Source organism: Carassius auratus, chromosome 10 (assembly GCF_003368295.1).
Source record: "Carassius auratus strain Wakin chromosome 10, ASM336829v1, whole genome shotgun sequence".
Taxonomy (NCBI): Eukaryota; Metazoa; Chordata; class Actinopteri; order Cypriniformes; family Cyprinidae; genus Carassius; species Carassius auratus.
In genome coordinates, this window is record NC_039252.1 from 17,767,155 (window position 1) to 17,785,822 (window position 18,668).

Genomic DNA, 18,668 nt, shown 5'->3' on the forward strand with positions numbered 1-18,668 from the left:
AAAAACAATTTGATTAAAAATAAATAAAATAAAAATTAAACTAAATTAATACAAAAATAAATAATTTACATTACATTACAATTTGAATATAATTTTAAACATTAATAACAATTTACTGGTTAACATCTGAATTAAAAAAAGTTGATTACAATAAATTGATTTTAAAATAATAAAAAGTGAAATAAACTGAATTTAAAAGTGTGATTTAAACAAATGTAATGGTGTAGGTTTCTAGTAAGCAAAGAATAATGTATTATTTAAAAAACAACTTAAAAATCGTTTTAAAAATAAATAGGTATTAAGGACTAAAATATTTTTTTTTAAGAATTTAAGTTTAAATGACAATCATCTGAAATGTGAATTAGCATTTTTTTACAATAGTTTTTCGCAATATATTAATTTATTTTTATAGCTGCCTTTTAAATGTTAAATCATGGCCCCTTGCAGCAGGATGATCATATTTTTGGAATCATGTTGAATCATGTGAGATAATAAGATTGAAGAAGATCCAGATGTGAGTCTCAGGGATGCACAGATGTTCTAAAGCTCTGAATGTATATGAGGAACAACTGTTTCAAACTATGTATTAAAATGTGTTATCTGTATGTCATTAACACCAAAGTACTGTAGTATTACCATGATACCGTGAAAGTACTTTTAATGAGTTGAGTGTGTGTGTGTGTGTTATTATAAAGTAGTTCTGGGTAACTTCTTGTTTTACTGTAAGAGATCCGCTATGCAGCGCTTCGAAGTGCAAATAAAGCCGTTTGAAGATCAGGCTGATCCCGGATCAGTGTCTCCGCGTCACTCTGATTCCCGCCGCAGCGCGCCAAACTGACCCCAGATCAGCGGGGGGCGGGGCGCTGCGCGGTGACGTCACGCGGCTTGAAGCGAAGCGTGCTCCTGCTGCTGGTGAACTCTGGACGCGAGACACAGTCGTGTAAAAAACGCGTTGAGTTTGCACTCGATCCGGATCAAAACGCGATAAATGAATCGCGACAGCCGTCGATGTGCTCGTGTTTGACCACAATACGAGCAAAGCGATGGTTAACCGAGAGTTTGTGTGGTAAACTTCTGCTCAGCACTGACAGTAAACAGGTAGTTTGGATAAATCACTAAATTAAGTGTTTAACCAGTGTTTCACTGTAATATCTGAGGTAATATCTGAATAATATCCGAGTTAGTGTGAGTGTTCTGTAAATGACGGTTAAAGTCGGTTTGCTCGCTGAAGCTCAAAGTTCATGTTGTGTTAGTTTGTGAAGGTAAGTTAGCTTAGCTTCAACTAGCAGCTTCACACGACTAACTAACTAACCCTTCTTCATCACAAACACTTCAGGACTGTTTTTACTCATAATGTGGTGTCAGTTGCTCAGTTTACAGTAACCGGGCGGGAATACCGTGTTTTAAACAGTAACGATACTAATGTAATATGACAGTGTTTGGACATTTATCGTGATCTTCTGTCAATATCAGAGTATGACAATATACTAATCAATAAATGATATTACCATTATAGGACACCAACACTGTACATTTTAAGAATTTTATTGAATTTTACTCCCTTTTTTTAATCGATTTGTAAGTTCTTTTTTTTTTTATCAAGCCAAAAATTATGTTAACAGAGATTCCATATTCTGACAGTAATATAAACCAAGTTTGTTTGTAATATTTAATCAAATTTAACTAAATGTCTTATTTATGTTTTATGATTAGTACAAAGCGTAGAAACACTAAAGCAAGCTTTTTGTTTTGAAATAAAAACAGTTGTTTTTATTAATAATAATAATTATATTTTGATTAAATTCTATTTTGTTAGGTATGACTTTTAAGAAGTTTGTTCAGTTATTTAAAAAGTTAATTTAAGACTGATTAATCAAAAGCAAAACGTTAAAGATAAATTAAATATTCTGACAGTGATTTAAACTACATTTTAAAAAATAATTAACGTTAGTGCTGTCAAATCTAAAATACGTTTATAAGTTTTTGTTTACATAATATATGTATGTGTACTGTTATGTATAACTAAATACACGTATACAGTTTATATTTTTGTAATATTTATATATATATTTTATATACAAATATATTTAATACATAAACAACATATTTCATAAATATATACATGCATTTGTTTGTATTTATATATATATAAATATACATGGTAAATAAACAGTACACATATAATATGTAAACAAAAACTTTTATTTTGGATGTGATCATTTGAATGCACTAAAAAATTACATTTTAAAAGTTTTTAAATACAGATTTTTATTTAAATTTATTTTCTAACCAAAGCAAAATGTTGACACTCATAATAATATATTTATTTTGTACGTTTTACCACTTTCACATTTTTTTTTTGTAATTTACACGTTTTATTGAAAATAAATCTGATCAGTCCTGATTAAAGATATTAAAGAGATTAAATATCCCTACGCTAATATAAATTAAGGAGTATTTTCTAATTGTTAAAATGTTTATTTGTACTAAATAATTCTGGTTAAACAAAAGCAAAGATGTTTAAGAAAGGTCAAGTATTCTGAAACTGAGATGAAACAAGTTTTTGAATAATATTTTCTAAGTTTAACTTTTTAAAAGAAATGTAATATGATTTATTTAAATAAAGAAAAAATGTTTTTAGATTTTAAAACAATATTTTCAACTATGTTATTGAACTATAATATTTTGTTTTAAATTTTATAAAAATCCAGCCACACGTTACGGAGTTGAAGTGCGCCGTGTGTCAATCACTCTCAAGCGCCGCCCATCATGACGGAGGTCAGCGTGGTCAAGGAAGGCTGGCTCTATAAACGAGGTACGGCAGATTCCTGCGCCGTCTGCTGCGGCATGAGACGTCACGTTCTGATGTGTGTGTGTGTGTGTGTGTGTGTGACACAGGTGAGTACATCAAGACCTGGAGGCCGCGCTACTTCATCCTGAAGAGTGACGGATCCTTCATGGGCTACAAGGAGAAGCCGGAGCTGACGGATCAGAGCTCGGCTCCGCTCAATCACTTCTCTGTGGAAGGTGAGCTCTGCTGGGGACGCTGCAGTGTGTGTGTGTGTGTGTGTGTGAACGACTCGTGTGTTTCCAGAGTGTCAGCTGATGAAGACCGAGCGTCCGCGGCCCAACACCTTCATGATCCGCTGCCTGCAGTGGACGAGCGTCATCGAGAGAACCTTCCACGTGGAGAGCAGCGAGGAGAGGTGACACACACACACACACACGTCTGCATCACATAGTCACACACACTTTACAGGTTATTATTACAAATTGGTTTTCTACTTCTAATATGAGCGGTTTCCTCTGCCGTTGTGTTCTTCATCCTGGTAAATTACGGTAACTCAAGGGACGAGTGGATGTGTGCGATCCAGGCCGTGGCCAATGGGCTGCAGGCGCGAGAAGCAGACGAACCAATGGACATCAAGAACAGCGCTCCTGGAGACGTGTGCGGTCTGGAGGACATGGAGGTGTCTCTGTCCAAATCCAGCTCCAGAGTGGTGCGTCTCTCTGCCGGTCACTGCACTAGTGTAGAGTCACTGATGATGATGATGATGATGATGGTTTGTGCTCGCAGACCATGAATGACTTTGATTACCTGAAGCTGCTGGGTAAAGGCACGTTTGGGAAGGTGATTCTGGTGCGAGAGAAAGCCTCGGGGGTGTACTACGCCATGAAGATCCTGAGGAAGGAAGTCATCATCGCGAAGGTGACAGACTCATGACTAGAGACAGAATATACACACAGACGATTACTGAAATAAGCTTCGAAGCTGGTTTTGTGCTTTATGTTCATTCATGTATAAATACAGATCCACAGTGTAAGTCAGTGTAAGATGTGCCAGATGTAGTCATTTCCATCTGTAGTGCCAGGGAAGGTTCATGGAAGAGTTTTTTTTTCAATTTCCATGTTCATTTAAGTTTAATATTTGTTCATTTTCTTATGTGCTTTTTTTTTTTTTTATATTATACAATATTTTTTTTTAGTTCAGTTAATTGGTGCCATCACTCTTCACTACATTCTCTGTGTGTATCTTGATTATTAAATGTTTGGTAACACTTTAGTACAGTGAACAAGTCTCACTGTTGACTAGTTGCTTATTAGGATGCATATTAATAACACACTGACTGTTTATTAGTGCTTATAAAGCACGTATTCTGCAAGACCATATTCTATATATATAAAGTACTGCTGGCTAGGGCAGATTTTAATTCTGCTTAAAAAGATGCAATCTAATACTGTTTACATGAAATAAGCTGCTCCAGAGCAGGGTTACGTTTAGGGAGCTGTTGCTTCGAAAGCAACTCAGAGAAGAGCTTCGAAGGTCAATCCAAATCCTCAACAATCAAATCCAGCTAGCAGAGTTAGCCACACACCGAGAACGAGCTCCAGAGCTGGCTTGATCTGTTTTGAACGTGTCTGTGTGTGTTTAGGATGAAGTGGCACATACGGTCACAGAGAGTCGAGTGCTGCAGAACACCAGACACCCCTTCCTGACGGTTAGTGTGTGTGTGTGTGTGTGTGTGTGTGTGTGTGAGAGAGTGTGTGTGTGAGTGCGTATGTGAGAGTGTGTGCGGGCGAGAGTGTGTGTGTGAGAGTGTCTGCGAGAGAGTGCGTGTGTGTGTGTGTGCAAGAGAGTGTGTGTGTGAGTGCGTATGTGAGAGTGTGCGGGCGAGAGTGTGTGTGTGAGAGTGTCTGCGAGAGTGTGCGGGCGAGAGAGTGCGTGTGTGTGTGTGTGCAAGAGAGTGTGTGTGTGTGTGTGTGCAAGAGAGTGTGTGTGTGAGTGCGTATGTGAGAGTGTGCGGGCGAGAGTGTGTGTGTGAGAGTGTCTGCGAGAGTGTGCGGGCGAGAGAGTGCGTGTGTGTGTGTGTGCAAGAGAGTGTGTGTGTGAGTGCGTATGTGAGAGTGTGCGGGCGAGAGTGTGTGTGTGAGAGTGTCTGCGAGAGTGTGCGGGCGAGAGAGTGCGTGTGTGTGTGTGTGCAAGAGAGTGTGTGTGTGAGTGCGTATGTGAGAGTGTGTGCGGGCGAGAGTGTGTGTGTGAGAGTGTCTGCGAGAGTGTGCGGGCGAGAGAGTGCGTGTGTGTGTGTGTGCAAGAGAGTGTGTGTGTGAGTGCGTATGTTAGAGTGTGTGCGGGCGAGAGTGTGTGTGTGAGAGTGTCTGCGAGAGTGTGTGTGTGTGTAAGTGTATGAATGTCTCTGCATGGCTGACTGCTCTCTGCTGTGTTTCAGACTCTTAAATACGCCTTCCAGACGCCTGACCGGCTGTGTTTCGTGATGGAGTATGCTAACGGTGGAGAGGTATGAGCGTGTGCTTCAGTCGGACGCTGCTGTTTTCTCTCTGCTGTGGTTCTGACGTGTCTCTCGTCCGCAGCTGTTCTTCCATCTGTCTCGTGAGCGTGTCTTCTCTGAGGACAGAGCACGCTTCTACGGCGCTGAGATCGTGTCGGCTCTGGACTATCTGCACTCACAGAACGTGGTCTACCGGGACCTGAAGGTCAGCCGCACAACACCTGCTTGATTTTATTTAAAAAATACTCCCCAAAAGATCATTTATTCGTTAGCGTGTTAAATGAGAAAAGCATTAAGTAGACGTTAATAAGAAGTAGCTTTAGAAGAAATAAAACTTAATCTGTATTGCTTTTTTTTTTTTTTTTGAGAGAGAGAGTTGAATATTATGATATATTTGTTCAAATGAAATGAATCTCTAATTATGAAACTGAAAGCAACAGTAGGTGCAATGAGTCACTGTCTTAATGAGTGAATCACTGAATCATTTGTTCAACTGAGTCATTAAGAAATGAAGCAATTGGTTGTTGTTTTTATGAACGAGTCACTGAATCATTGATTCACTCTGTTTGTTCAAAAACGTCTGCTGTGTGTTAATCAGAGCTAATTTAATTTGTGAAATTGATCAAAACAGACAATATTGTCAATGTCGATATTAGTTTCTTGTTTTTTGGGCTGTTGTATTCACTTTTGACTCCTCGTACTACAGAAGACCATAGTGTGGTTCTGTGTTCCCTCAGCTGGAGAACCTCATGCTGGATAAAGACGGTCATATGAAGATCACAGACTTTGGTCTCTGTAAGGAGGGAATCACTGACGAGGCCACCATGAGAACCTTCTGTGGAACCCCAGAATACCTTGCGCCGGAGGTAAATAACAACACCATCACCGTCCACCCAAACATTTACATCCTGTCATGGTTTACTCACACTCATCATGTATGTGATCTTGAGCGCTGTGACACGAGTGTGTGTGGTGTGTGTTTGAGGTGCTGGAGGACAATGATTACGGCCGCGCTGTGGACTGGTGGGGTCTGGGGGTGGTGATGTACGAGATGATGTGTGGACGCCTGCCCTTCTACAATCAGGACCACGAGCGGCTCTTCGAGCTCATCGTGATGGAGGAGATCCGTTTCCCCAAGAACCTCTCGCCTGAAGCCAAAGCGCTGCTGACCGGCCTGCTGAGGAAAGACCCCAAACAGAGGTCAGACTCGGAGATCATCATTTATGATCAGAACACTATGTTCTCAGCAGCTAGAAAGAGTTTTCACAGAGATGCTTACACCAAATGTTGATTTCATTATTAATTGATAAAGAAAATCTATTTATTAAAGCATCCTCATTTTACAGCATTTATACCCAAGTGCCTCAAACTTTTAACAGCACTGTAGCTTTGCAGGAAGGTTTCTTGAAGCGTCTTGTAAAAAGAAATACTAGTGTTTTAATGATTTTGGCCTCCGCTGTATATGACTGGTGCTCATCGTGATGTGATCAGGTGACGTTGTGCATGCTTCTGATTGGCTGCAGGCTCGGAGGCGGACCTGATGACGCCAGAGAAGTGATGGGGCACAAGTTCTTCTCCGGTGTTCACTGGGAGGACGTGCTGCAGAAGAAGGTGCTTCTGAGCGTGGGTTTGTGTTGAAGGCTTCGGATGCAGGTCATGACGTCTGGTTTGTGTTTCTTCTGCAGCTGGTGCCACCGTTTAAACCGCAGGTGACGTCAGAGACGGACACACGCTACTTCGACGATGAGTTCACCGCGCAGAGCATCACTGTTACGCCGCCAAACAAGCGTGAGTCTGAAGTCTACATCCTGGCCCGTGTGGAAGAAAAAAAAAATATATCCCTCAGTTTTTATGAAATTTAAAGTAATCAAAACTCTTAAATGGTCTAACAAACGTCTTAAAATTTCATAAAGAAATAATAAATACCACAAAGTTTAAGGCAGTGGAATAGTTTTGCAGAGAAATGTAAATATTTTATAAATGTTTCGGAACGCAAATGTTTTTATGAACAAAAATGATTACGAACGAATGCATATATTTTCTGAATGAATGCAAATGTTTTACAAAGGAACAAAAATTTTACGAACAAATGCAACTTAAATGTTTCGCAAACTAACGCTTATTTTTTTTTTTTACGAAAAATAAATGTTTTGCAAACAAACGAGATTTTACAAACGAACACGTATGATTTACAGACAAGCTATTTTTTTTTAGGACAAACCCAAATGTTTTACAAACAAATGTTAATGTTTTACAAAGGAACAAACATTTTATGAACAAACGCACGTTTTGCAAACTCAAATGTTTTTCAAACAAACGCAATTGTTTTATGAAGGAACAAATATGATTTACTGACGGATGTAATTTTTTTGTGAACAGATGCAAAATAAGTTAGAAACACGCAAATGTTTCATAAAGACAGAACAGATTCACTGGGAAGCACAAATTTTTTTTACGATCAAATGCAAATTTCTCGGTGGAACGCAACAGTTTTGTGATTAACCGCGAAATCATCTAAATGTAATTTTTCCCCCATGTAATTGTCTCCTTAGGCACTCCGTAATTCTGCTTGTAAATATCTTCTTGTATGCCTTTATTTAAGGCAGTTGCTCGTTTCTGCGTCTTCCTGGTCTGTGTTTTTGATCAGTGACTCATTCAGGAGATGTGTAACAGCGCCCCCCAGTGTATAACAGTGAGAACACGGACACTTCTGTGTTTGTTAGAGAAAGAGTTAATATGTTATGAACAGAACTGTTTCTGCTGTGAGTGTGATTAATGCTGTGCTTGTGTTCCAGTGAGTCGTCAGGATGTGGAGGACGCTGGGCCGGTCGCTCACTTCCCTCAGTTCTCTTACTCCGCCAGCATACGAGAGTGACCGCCTCGTCCCTGCTGACGGCCGTCCCATAATGCATCATGATGGACTCTGAGCCGCTCATGTGGTGTGTCTCAGTGTACAGATGGATCTCTCTCTCTCACTCGATGAATGTATTAATTAGCGGTGCTCAGAATGTAAAGCCAAACACACTGCTGTCATTACGATCTCATACTCATGCGTCTGGATGTTGAACAGCGTGTGTTTCACAGAGAAACACTAGTGTCATGATTAGAATCACAAACATTAAAGACTTTCATCCTGTCCTTTAGACTGACCAGTGATCACCAGTGTTTCCTTTCCTCCTGATCTGCTTCCTCATAAACCCTGCTAACATACAAAACACATGAAGAAGAATCATCAGATCTGCACACATTCAGCATCATACACTACATCACAGTGCTGTCAAACTATTAATCACATCCAGAATAAAAGTTTTCCTTTACATGATGGTTGTGTACTGCGTACTTTTTTGTGTATATATAGAGACACACATGCAGTATATACTTAGAAAATATTTGTTAATATAATTTATATTACTATATCTATGGCGGTGCTCTTCTTCATCATCTTCATCTGCGGCTCCATCAGCTCTCACGTGACTCTGATCGATCGAGATGGAGATTGATTGATAAGCGTTCGGTATTTAAACTGTAAACATATGATGTGTGTGTTCATCTTCAGAAATCATCGCGGACTGTGTTTAAATACCGTGTCCTCAGGTGAGTGTGGGGTCAAGGTCTCAGAGCGCTGTATAAGCTGGACATCTCCTGACCAAGATCTGAGAGATGTTCACTAACAATCACGAAAGATACTGTAAACTCACAACTCCAAGAAAAGGGTCATTTTTTATTGTGGAGGGGGAAATCAAAATGGCGAGACAAAATGAGAAAAGTGCAGAACTGCGACAAAATAACAATTTGAGAAGAAAGGAGGAATTGCGAAAAAATAACTTTAAAAAGCAGAATTGCGACAAAATAATAACTTGGAAAAAAAAGGCGGAATTGCGACAATAACAATTTGAGACGAAAAATGCGGAATTGCGACAAAATAACAAATTAAAGGGAAACTCCATCCTAATATGATTTTTTTTTTTCATTAATCACTTACACCTATGTCGTTCTAAATCCGTAAAAGCTTTGTTTGTCTTCGGAACACAATTTTAAATATATTTTGGATGAAAAGCTAGAGGCTTGAGACCAGGGGAGGCGTTAGGGGTGGGCTAAGGGGGCTGGAGCCCCGAATGTTTTTATTACCACCATGCCATCAATGAGTTTTCGTGCCCAATAAAGTAATTTATATTAGAATTTAAATAAATAAATAAATATCTCTCGACTCTCACGTCCACAGTGTCTGTAAATTTACCCAAGTAAGTTACGCATTGTCATTCACACCCCACGAAAACCGCCCACTGATTCTAGTGCTTATGACTGACATGTAAACTGACCAACCATCGATGAGCGTCTGTACGATCAGCCAATGAAATGAGATCTTTTGGAGGCAGGCGGTTTGTTGGCGTGTAGTATTTTACTAGATCAATTTATTTGAAAATTAAAATGGATATTGCAAAATTCATCTTCTTCCCCCCCCCCCCCCCCCCCAGCCAAAACACTTAAACGCCAAGATACAACAGCTTCAGGTATCTGTAACTTTTAATTTTAGTATTATATTTCTTTTTCGGTTTTAAATTGTGTCTGATTTAAAGTTTCATTTCGAACATCTAAGTTAACGGTTGCGCAGCACAGTCTTTAGGACACACGCACACACATCGCTCCGAACTGATTCAAATGATTTGCGATCCCCAAACTGACTCAAGTGATTCGCAATCCCCAAATTGACTCAAATGATTGGCTATCCCGCTCCAACTCTCAAACGGAGTCAGATGACTCAAAAGATTCGCGATCCCGCTACGAACTCCCGAACTGATTCAAATGATTCGCGATCCCCAAATTGACTCAAATGATTGGCGATCCCGCTACGAACTCCCAAACGGAGTCAGATGACTCAAAAGATTCGCGATCCCGCTACGAACTCCCGAACTGATTCAAATGATTCGCGATCCCCAAATTGACTCAAAAGATTCGCGATCCCGCTACGAACTCCCGAACTGACTCAAATGATTGGCGATCCCGCTACGAACTCCCGAACTGACTCAAATGATTGGCGATCCCGCTCCAACTCCCAAACGGAGTCAGATGACTCAAATGATTCGCGATCCCGCTATGAACTCCCGAACTGACTCAAATGACTCGCGATCCCCAAATTGACTCAAATGATTCGCGATCCCGCTACGAACTCCCGAACTGACTCAAATGATTCGCGATCCCGCTATGAACTCCCGAACTGACTCAAATGATTCGCGATCCCGCTATGAACTCCCGAACTGACTCAAATGACTCGCGATCCCCAAATTGACTCAAATGATTCGCGATCCCCAAATTGACTCAAATGTGTATTGCAAAATCATTGCTTTCGCGCTGTTTCGTTTGTTTTGCAATTCTTAATTTTTGTTTGCATAAAGCAAATGTATTTTCCTCAATACTTTAAATAAAATGTTTTAAATTTGTTTTTGTTTTTATTGTTTTTGTATATTTTAAACAAGGTAAATCTTTCTGATTTATTAAAATAAAAAAGTCACATACATGGATTTTTCTAGGCTAAGCCCCGGATCTCTACTCCTAGAACCACCCCTGCTTGAGACTGTCCCATAGACTGTCAGTAAATAACAGTGTCAAGCCGGCAGCCATATCACCCTAGAGCTCAAGACCGGTTTCCCACTGAAGCTAAGCAGGGCTGAGCCTGGTCAGTACCTGGATGGGAGACCTCCTGAGAAAACTAGGTTGCTGCTGGAAGAGGTGCTAGTGAGGCCAGCAGGGGGTGCTCACCCTGTGGTCTGTGTGGGTCCTAGCGCCCCAGTGTAGTGATGGGGACACTATACTGTCAACAAGCACCGTCCTTCGGATGAGACGTTAAACCGAGTCCTGACTCTCTGTGGTCATTAAAAATCCCAGGATGTCTTTCGAAAAGAGTAGAGGTGTGACCTCGGCATCCTGGCCCAATTCGCCCATTGGCCTCTGACCATCATGGCCTCCTAACAATCCCCATATCTACTGATTGGCTTCATCACTCTGTCTCCTCTCCACCAGTAAGCTGGTGTGTGGTGGGCGTTCTGGCGCACTATGGCTGCCGTCGCATCATCCAGGTGGATGCTGCACACTGGTGGTGGATGAGGAGATACCCCTTGACTATGTAAGCGCTTTGAGTGTCTAGAAAAGCGCTATATAAATGTAAAGAATTATTATTATTATTATTATGTCCAGGACAGGTATGAAAAGTCATCGTCAGAATACTTCCTCTGCCATCAGTGATTCAACCGTAACTTTATGAAGTGATGACAATATTTTTTGTACATGGAGAAAACAATAATAATGACTATTCAACAGTTCCTGTCTTATGTGTCTCTTCAAATCAGTGTAGCACCATTTGGGGAAATCTGAGCTGTACGTAGATGGTGTAGAAGACGTCAACCCGCACCTGCTGGATGTGGATCTGAAGAGCGTGGTGCTGTATGTGGCTGAAATCTGAGCTTTTCACTCACTGTTCACTCATCTCTCCAGTGATGTGTGGTTTGTTCGGAGGACAATATTTGTCTGAGATACAACTATTTGAAAATCTGGAATCTGAGGGAGCAAAAAAATCTAAATATTGCGAAAATCATCTTTAAAGTTGTTCAGATGAAGTTCTTAGCGATGCATATTACTATTCAAAAATTAAGTTCTGATACATTTACGGTAGGAGATTTACTAAATATCTTCATGGAACATTATCTTTACTTAATATCCTCATGATTTTTGGTATAAAAGAAAAATCTATAATTTTGACTCTAATATAATGTATTGTTGTCGTCGATTGTTACAAATATACCTGATAACAGAAATATAATGTTGATTTCATATGATTATCATATAGAGGAATAAAGGGGGGTTAGAGATTGGTGTGTTCTAAATTCACTGCTGTTTGTTATTGTGGATATGGTACATATGTTTAATCTTGTTTTTTTTATTTTGTAAATTCATGTTCATGTAAATTCATGCAAGTTGAGTTTTGTATATTAAATTAATTCACATGAACATTATTAATGCATTATTCCTGTTTTTGTCATCTTGACTTATAAACATATGAACTGAATGTCACATTTGACAGTTTTTGACTTTAAAAGGTGATGTATGTTGATATCCTGCAGTATGCCATGATTTTATGCTCATTTTAATCTAATGTACATAAAGACATTTGTTTTGTGGTCGCGTGCCTTATGTTGCTGTCTGGGATTAATGCAGGCACAAATTACTGGAAATTGCATTCATATTGTCAAAGGCTTCCATATACAATAAGTGAAATACCAAACAAAAACTAAAGGTAAAAACTATATTAGACGTAAACGTGATGAATTGCACAATAAACACGGTAGAATAACCATAGACAGTAAAAGACGGCACGCGGAGGCGCGTACAAAAGAATGTCAACAATTACGACGTTCTTCTTCCGAGAGCTGCCCTACACAGTGCCTGATCAAAATCAAACGCGTTCATATGTTTATTTTTTACTGACTAACCTTACTTTATTTCACGTTAAACGTATGAGCAAATACCAACCCGTTTAATCCCTTCGGAGTTGTTTAGTTGGTGTTTTCTTGTGTTGTTTCTGTGTTTTCCGCGGGCAGCTGTGAGCGCCGCCCCAGTGTTTTGGCGTCGGATAAACATGACGGACTGAAGAACTGAAGGATTGAACAGAACTGAAGGTAAGTGAAGAATTAAATGCACACCTGAGTTTAGTAATGCGATGTCTGTTCTCGTGATCAGCTTTGATTTCACACACAAATGGTTCGTGGATGATTGCAGCGGCTCGGGTATTTGTTCGTGTTTGTGTGATGGATTAAACTCCAGACAAGCTAACGGCTAAAGCTAACCTTCCTTAAACAACACACTGATAATAAAAGCTCATGACAGAAAAGCATCACTTCGCACGCGTTAATGGCATTTAAACACCCGTATTTCTAAATACGTTTTTCTAAAAACATTTGTTTTTCTGCTGTCTGGTAAAAACATTGGATCTAACGGAGCTCTAATCGCGATTATATTGATTTCACTCCATCATTATCTGAATGATCTAAATAAACGCTGATTTCAGATGTGGGGACTGTTTCGTACATCGACTTCACTGAATAAACCAGGTCTATTTCATTTAGTTTGACATTGTCATATGATTTAGATCAAAATAAGTCTGACTAACTGAAATAAGCCTGGATTATTTGGTGAACTTGTTTTCTGAAACGGAATACACAAATGTCAATCAAATCACCTGCAACGAGCTCATGATTTATGCAGGAGTGGGCGGGACCAGCGGCTGGGCGAGCTTTAATTTGCTAATGTTGGCGGGCTTATGTAATGTACTCGCGTGACGTCAAATATTGTGCATCTTTTTACATAGTATGTGTCATAAATGGTCCTTTCTCTTCATTAATTTCACATTTGTGTTCATGTTCTGTAGCATTAAAAATCCTTCGTGTTTATCTTAAATGTCTGTGATGATGATGATGATGATGTTTTTCTTGAAAATCGTTGGCTCTTAGACCCAGAGAGAGTTTGCAGCATCAGACTGTCAGAGGTGAGTGTGTTAGAGAATAGATTGTTGAAAAAAATCTGTTGAAAAGATCCTCACTCTCAGATCATCAGAGATCAGGATGAGTTTGTGTCTTCATCAGGTTTGTAGAAATGTAGCACTGCATCAGTGTCTCATCAATGGCTGCTCTGCAGTGAATGGGTGCCGTCAGAATGAGAGTCTGATAAAAACATCCCAATAATCCACAGCACTCCAGTCCATCAGTGAACATCTGGAGAAGACAAAACCTGAAACACATCCAGCATTAAGATGATTTTAACCCAAACACATAGAGTCTATAATCCAGAATAACACTTCCTCCAGTGAAAAAGTGTTCTGGTCTGAATCAGGAGAGAAATCTGCACAGATCAAGCAGCGTTTAAACAGATCTAAACAACAACAGCAGATGCACTTTTTCACTGGAGGAAGAGTTATTATGGATTATAGACTCTATGTGTTTGAGTTAAAATCATCTTAATGCTGGATGTGTTTCAGGTTTTGTCTTCTCCAGATGTTCACTGATGGACTGGAGTGCTGTGGATTATTGGGATGTTTTTACAGGGTGTCCGCGGGGTTTTAAAAAGTATTAAAAAGTGATAAATCAAAATGGTCAAATTTAAGGCCATTAAAAGTGTTAAATGTGGTCTCAGAGGTATTATTTTTTTCCAAATTAGGTATTATTTTTTCCAGACTATCAGGTGTCTTATTCTGATTGAAATTCTATCTGCGTTCGCGTTAGTTCGTTTATATGGGCTTTAGCATATCTGGGCACATAATCAAAGATCTTCCGTCTCAACGTATGTTTGATGCTGACGTCATATTCAGTGGTCGTTCGCCATCATCTCAGAACACTACGCGCTCAACAGAAGTGGCTGGCTTACGTTTTATTTTAGACTTGCTTCAAGGCATATCTTCAACGACTGGACAAACATCGTCGTCTTCTTGTACAAATGCAAGTTTTCTAATAGCTGGGTTAACGACCCAGCGTTTAAGGACTGGCTCAGGCCTGTACAGGGAATAACAGGCAGTAGTGTTGTCAAAAGACCCGGTACTTCGGTACCAAGTCGGTACTAAAAAAAATTTAAATGTGACAGTACCAGGTTTCTTTAAGGACCGGTAGTACGGTCCCATGCAAACCCGATTCTTGACGCATACCCCGCTATGATTTCCGCGAAGCAGAAAACGAGTAAGGAATCTCAAAATCCAGTCATGTAAATTAAACTTACATTTTAATATGGACAGTCATGGAATTTGTGAAAGCATAAATTAATCAAATCAAATCTCCATATGGACCAGTATCTGTAAATGTTAAGCCGCAAAAGTTGTTTGAAATATGAATCCTTGTTCTGCGCGTCTCTGTGTGAATTAATGAATGGCAGAGACGTGCGGGTTTGTTTACTACATAGACTGAAGCGCATGACGCTTGCATTAATTTCAGCATCTGTTGTCTTCTCCTGTCAAAATAATGGAGTTCATTTGGAATTATTCATATTCATTTTCGAAAAAGCAGAAGACATACCGGTTTCTCCGGTAGTGGGCGGAGCTAATGCGCAAATAGAAATTTCAAAATGACAAATATGCATTCATTAGGCCTAAAATAATTTTTTTACATAAGGGCATTGTGCTAGAAATATTACTAATATTAATAAAATGTATGTGATACTGCTACCACTGTTGAAAAAAATAAAAAACTTTATTTTTTAAAGAAATAAATCTCAATATTTCTTCCATGTTTTAATTTTAATAGCAAATCCCCTTTATTTACCAAAAATAAAATGTGTTTAAATTTTATAAATTAAAAGACAAATTAAATTTGGGTGAAACTTGTTTACTGTTTTTCATAATTATATAACTTGTAGAAAAACTTCAAACACAATTGTTAATAAGTATAAAGAATGGCATTGGTTTTATTTTTAGTGCTAAAAACATAAAAATAGAATGCGTGCTTGGAGAGAGCAGTTAATTCTACCAATCTCAGCTGTCTGCGCGGCTGCACCTCCACCACCACCCCCACAAATTTGTGGTGCAGTTTGTGAATCCGCAACAGTTCATAGAAGATGCCTGTTTGTAATGCATCAACTTGCAATGAATACCAGCCAGTGTGCTGACACTATCCATTTTCTCCATTGCACATTTTATGGTATTTGTTTTATTTTTATTTACTAAGTGAAATAAATGTGCAATATGCTGTCAACATCAGTCTCTAAATCTATTATTTTTTGTATGTTATATATGTCAAAATCTGTGTAAATAATAGAAAGGTCGCTGATTTACACTTGCAATTCAGTGTCGTGATGGTTTTAAAAAATATTCTAAAGGTAGTAAAAAAGGTATTAAAAAGTAGTAAATTTAACTTAAGGATTGCTGTATATACCCTGTTTTATCAGACTCTCATTCTGACGGCACCCATTCACTGCAGAGCATCCATTGATGAGACACTGATGCAGTGCTACATTTCTACAAACCTGATGAAGAAACAAACTCATCCTGATCTCAGATGAACTGAGGGTGAACTATTCCTGTAATGTGCTGTATTATACACAGGGTGATCTGCAGTGTGTGTGTGTGTGTGTGTGTAGTTGATGATTCAGCAGGAGAAGCCGTTAGCGGGCAGTATGCCGGTGGTTTGGCCCACGCTGCTCGACCTCAGCAGAGATGAGTGCAAGCGAATCCTGCGCAAACTGGGTGAGATTCACAGAAGTGTGTAAGCAGCTGTGTGTGTGTGTGTGTGTGTGTGTGTGTGTGCTGATGTGTGTTCGTGTGTTCAGAGCTGGAAGCGTACGCCGGTGTGATCACTGCTCTGCGTGCTCAAGGAGATCTCACCAAAGACAAGAAGGATCTGCTGGGAGAACTCACTCGAGTGCTGAGGTGCCACACATCTCACCGTTCACAACACACCAGCAACGTTTAGAGAGGAAGCCTGATAAAAACTAAACCAGGAAAACAAAGTCACATTTTAATTCTCGCGATCCTGACCTGGTCTTTTCTGGATCGTGTGATGGAAACTTGCATTTGAGTTGTAAAGTCAGAAGTGATGGATTCTCACAAAAGTCAGAACTGTGTGATAGAAATTCATCAAAGAATTTAAGTTTTAAATATCGATGATGATAAATCCACATATTAGAATAATTTCTGGAGTAATGATGCTGAAAATTCAGCTGTGCATGACAGGAAGAAATCACATCTTACAATATATTCAAATAGAAATCAGTTATTTTAAATAGTTAAAGTATTCCACATTACTGCTCTTGGATCAAATAAATGCAGACTGGGTGACTTCTGAAAATAACACTTTTAACTGGTAGTGTGAGCTGGTATTGAGTATGATGTGTGTGTGTGTGTGTGTGTGTGTCAGCATCTCGACGGAGCGTCATCGAGCCGAGGTGCGCAGGGCTGTGAACGACGAGCGTCTGACCACCATCGCGTATCAGTGAGTCTCTCCGTCACTCAGATGTGTGTTACTCATGCAGTGTCCTGCAGCTGGAATAACTGTGCTGTGTTTGCAGCATGTCGGGGCCCAACAGCTCGTCCGAGTGGTCCATCGAGGGCCGGCGGCTGGTTCCTCTCATGCCCAGACTGGTTCCTCAGACGGCCTTCACTGTGATGGCCAATGCGATGGCCAATGCGACCGCGCACCAGAACGCCTCGCTGCTGCTGCCCGCAGACACCGCCAACAAAGAAGGTACAGAAGTTACTTGTTTGATTTTAATATAAAGAGTTCTTTTAGAAATGTATAAGCCCGTTCACACTAAAAGTGAAGTGAATGCAGCTCAGGCTGAAGGAAATGTAAAATCAGGTCTGTACAGTAGAGGGCGCCGCTCAAACTAATCACATGAAGAATATAACGCAGGAGAAGAAAGATCAGCAACAACACATCAAACACCAATTTTGATTTAGATATCAAAAAAAAGTTATGTGATTGCAATTTTAGTATTGCAACTGCAGCTTATTTATAATTATATATTAATAAATATATTTAGAATTTTTTATTTTTTACATCTGTTTATATTACATTTTTACAATTTATATTAGGCATTCTTAACTATGGTACTGTAGATGTATTTTGAATATTAGTTTTAAAAAGTTTATTTTTAATTAACAGCAAAAACATTGTATTATTATTATTGACATGTATATGTTGTCTATGGATTCTAGGTTTTGTGGTTAATCTAAGTTTAAAAATTTTTTTTAAGTCAATTATAACAAAAACATTATTGTGGTTGTTTATTTTATTATTTTCTAAGTTGTTTGTATATGTTGTGTCTGAGTAATCTGTTTTGTGGTTGATATAAGTCTAAAAGAGTAGTAATAATTTTTTTTCCGTGAATAATAACAACATTATATTTATCATAATAATTCATTTTTATCACATTTCATGTGTCTAGGGCTGTCAAAACAAAAAATATTTTTTTGTTTAGAGTTGTTTAACCAATGTAATATAATTGATTCATAAACATTATTTGAAACATTTATGCACTTTTTTTTACAAATATAGACATATGCTTTGAATAAACGTGCATTATTCATATTTAGCTGGAGGCGCCCTCTTGTGGCCTCAGGTGAGAAGCCGGAAGCTTTTTTCCCCACTAACTGAAATGATTCCTTTTAAAATGGAATAGAACTCTAATATTGATCATATTAAATACAAATTTTGAATGGAGTTTCAGCTATTTTGACAGCGCTACAAGTGTCAGTGTAATCTATGTTTTGTTGTTAATATAATACACACCCTCAGAGACAGGAAGTGTGTTCCTCACTGTGTGTGTGTGTGTGTGTGTTGCAGTGGTGGTGTGTTATTCGTACACCAGCACCACCTCTACTCCACCCAGTGCATCGGCTCCCAGCAGCTA

General features: G+C 39.1%; 2 protein-coding genes across 4 annotated transcripts in view; both read left to right on the plus strand.

The window, feature by feature from the left end:
* Positions 1-871: 871 nt before the first annotated feature.
* LOC113110125 (RAC-beta serine/threonine-protein kinase) lies at positions 872-8,610 on the plus strand. Of its 3 annotated transcripts, none has more exons than XM_026274139.1 (14): positions 872-1,098; positions 2,712-2,815; positions 2,899-3,027; positions 3,095-3,206; positions 3,350-3,500; positions 3,578-3,709; positions 4,434-4,499; positions 5,229-5,297; positions 5,371-5,493; positions 6,026-6,154; positions 6,274-6,488; positions 6,812-6,899; positions 6,974-7,076; positions 8,084-8,610. In XM_026274139.1, the coding sequence occupies exons 2-14, from the start codon at positions 2,770-2,772 to the stop codon at positions 8,161-8,163; spliced, it is 1,443 nt and encodes a 480-aa protein (XP_026129924.1). In that variant the 5' UTR covers positions 872-1,098; positions 2,712-2,769; the 3' UTR covers positions 8,164-8,610. The 3 variants fall into 3 exon arrangements, with proteins under 3 accessions (XP_026129924.1, XP_026129926.1, XP_026129925.1); XM_026274140.1 differs by having other exon boundaries at positions 1,092-1,262; XM_026274141.1 differs by lacking the exon at positions 4,434-4,499.
* Positions 8,611-12,845: 4,235 nt separating this feature from the next.
* LOC113110127 (BRCA2-interacting transcriptional repressor EMSY-like) overlaps positions 12,846-18,668 on the plus strand; it is a 15,991-nt gene continuing 10,168 nt past the window's right edge. The window contains exons 1-7 of the mRNA XM_026274144.1: positions 12,846-12,958; positions 13,790-13,824; positions 16,398-16,503; positions 16,587-16,686; positions 17,174-17,248; positions 17,325-17,500; positions 18,602-18,668. The exon at positions 18,602-18,668 is cut by the window's right edge and continues 92 nt beyond it. Of these exons, the coding sequence (XP_026129929.1) occupies positions 16,401-16,503; positions 16,587-16,686; positions 17,174-17,248; positions 17,325-17,500; positions 18,602-18,668 (521 nt within the window). The 5' untranslated portion in view covers positions 12,846-12,958; positions 13,790-13,824; positions 16,398-16,400. The remainder of the gene's footprint in view (positions 12,959-13,789; positions 13,825-16,397; positions 16,504-16,586; positions 16,687-17,173; positions 17,249-17,324; positions 17,501-18,601) is intronic.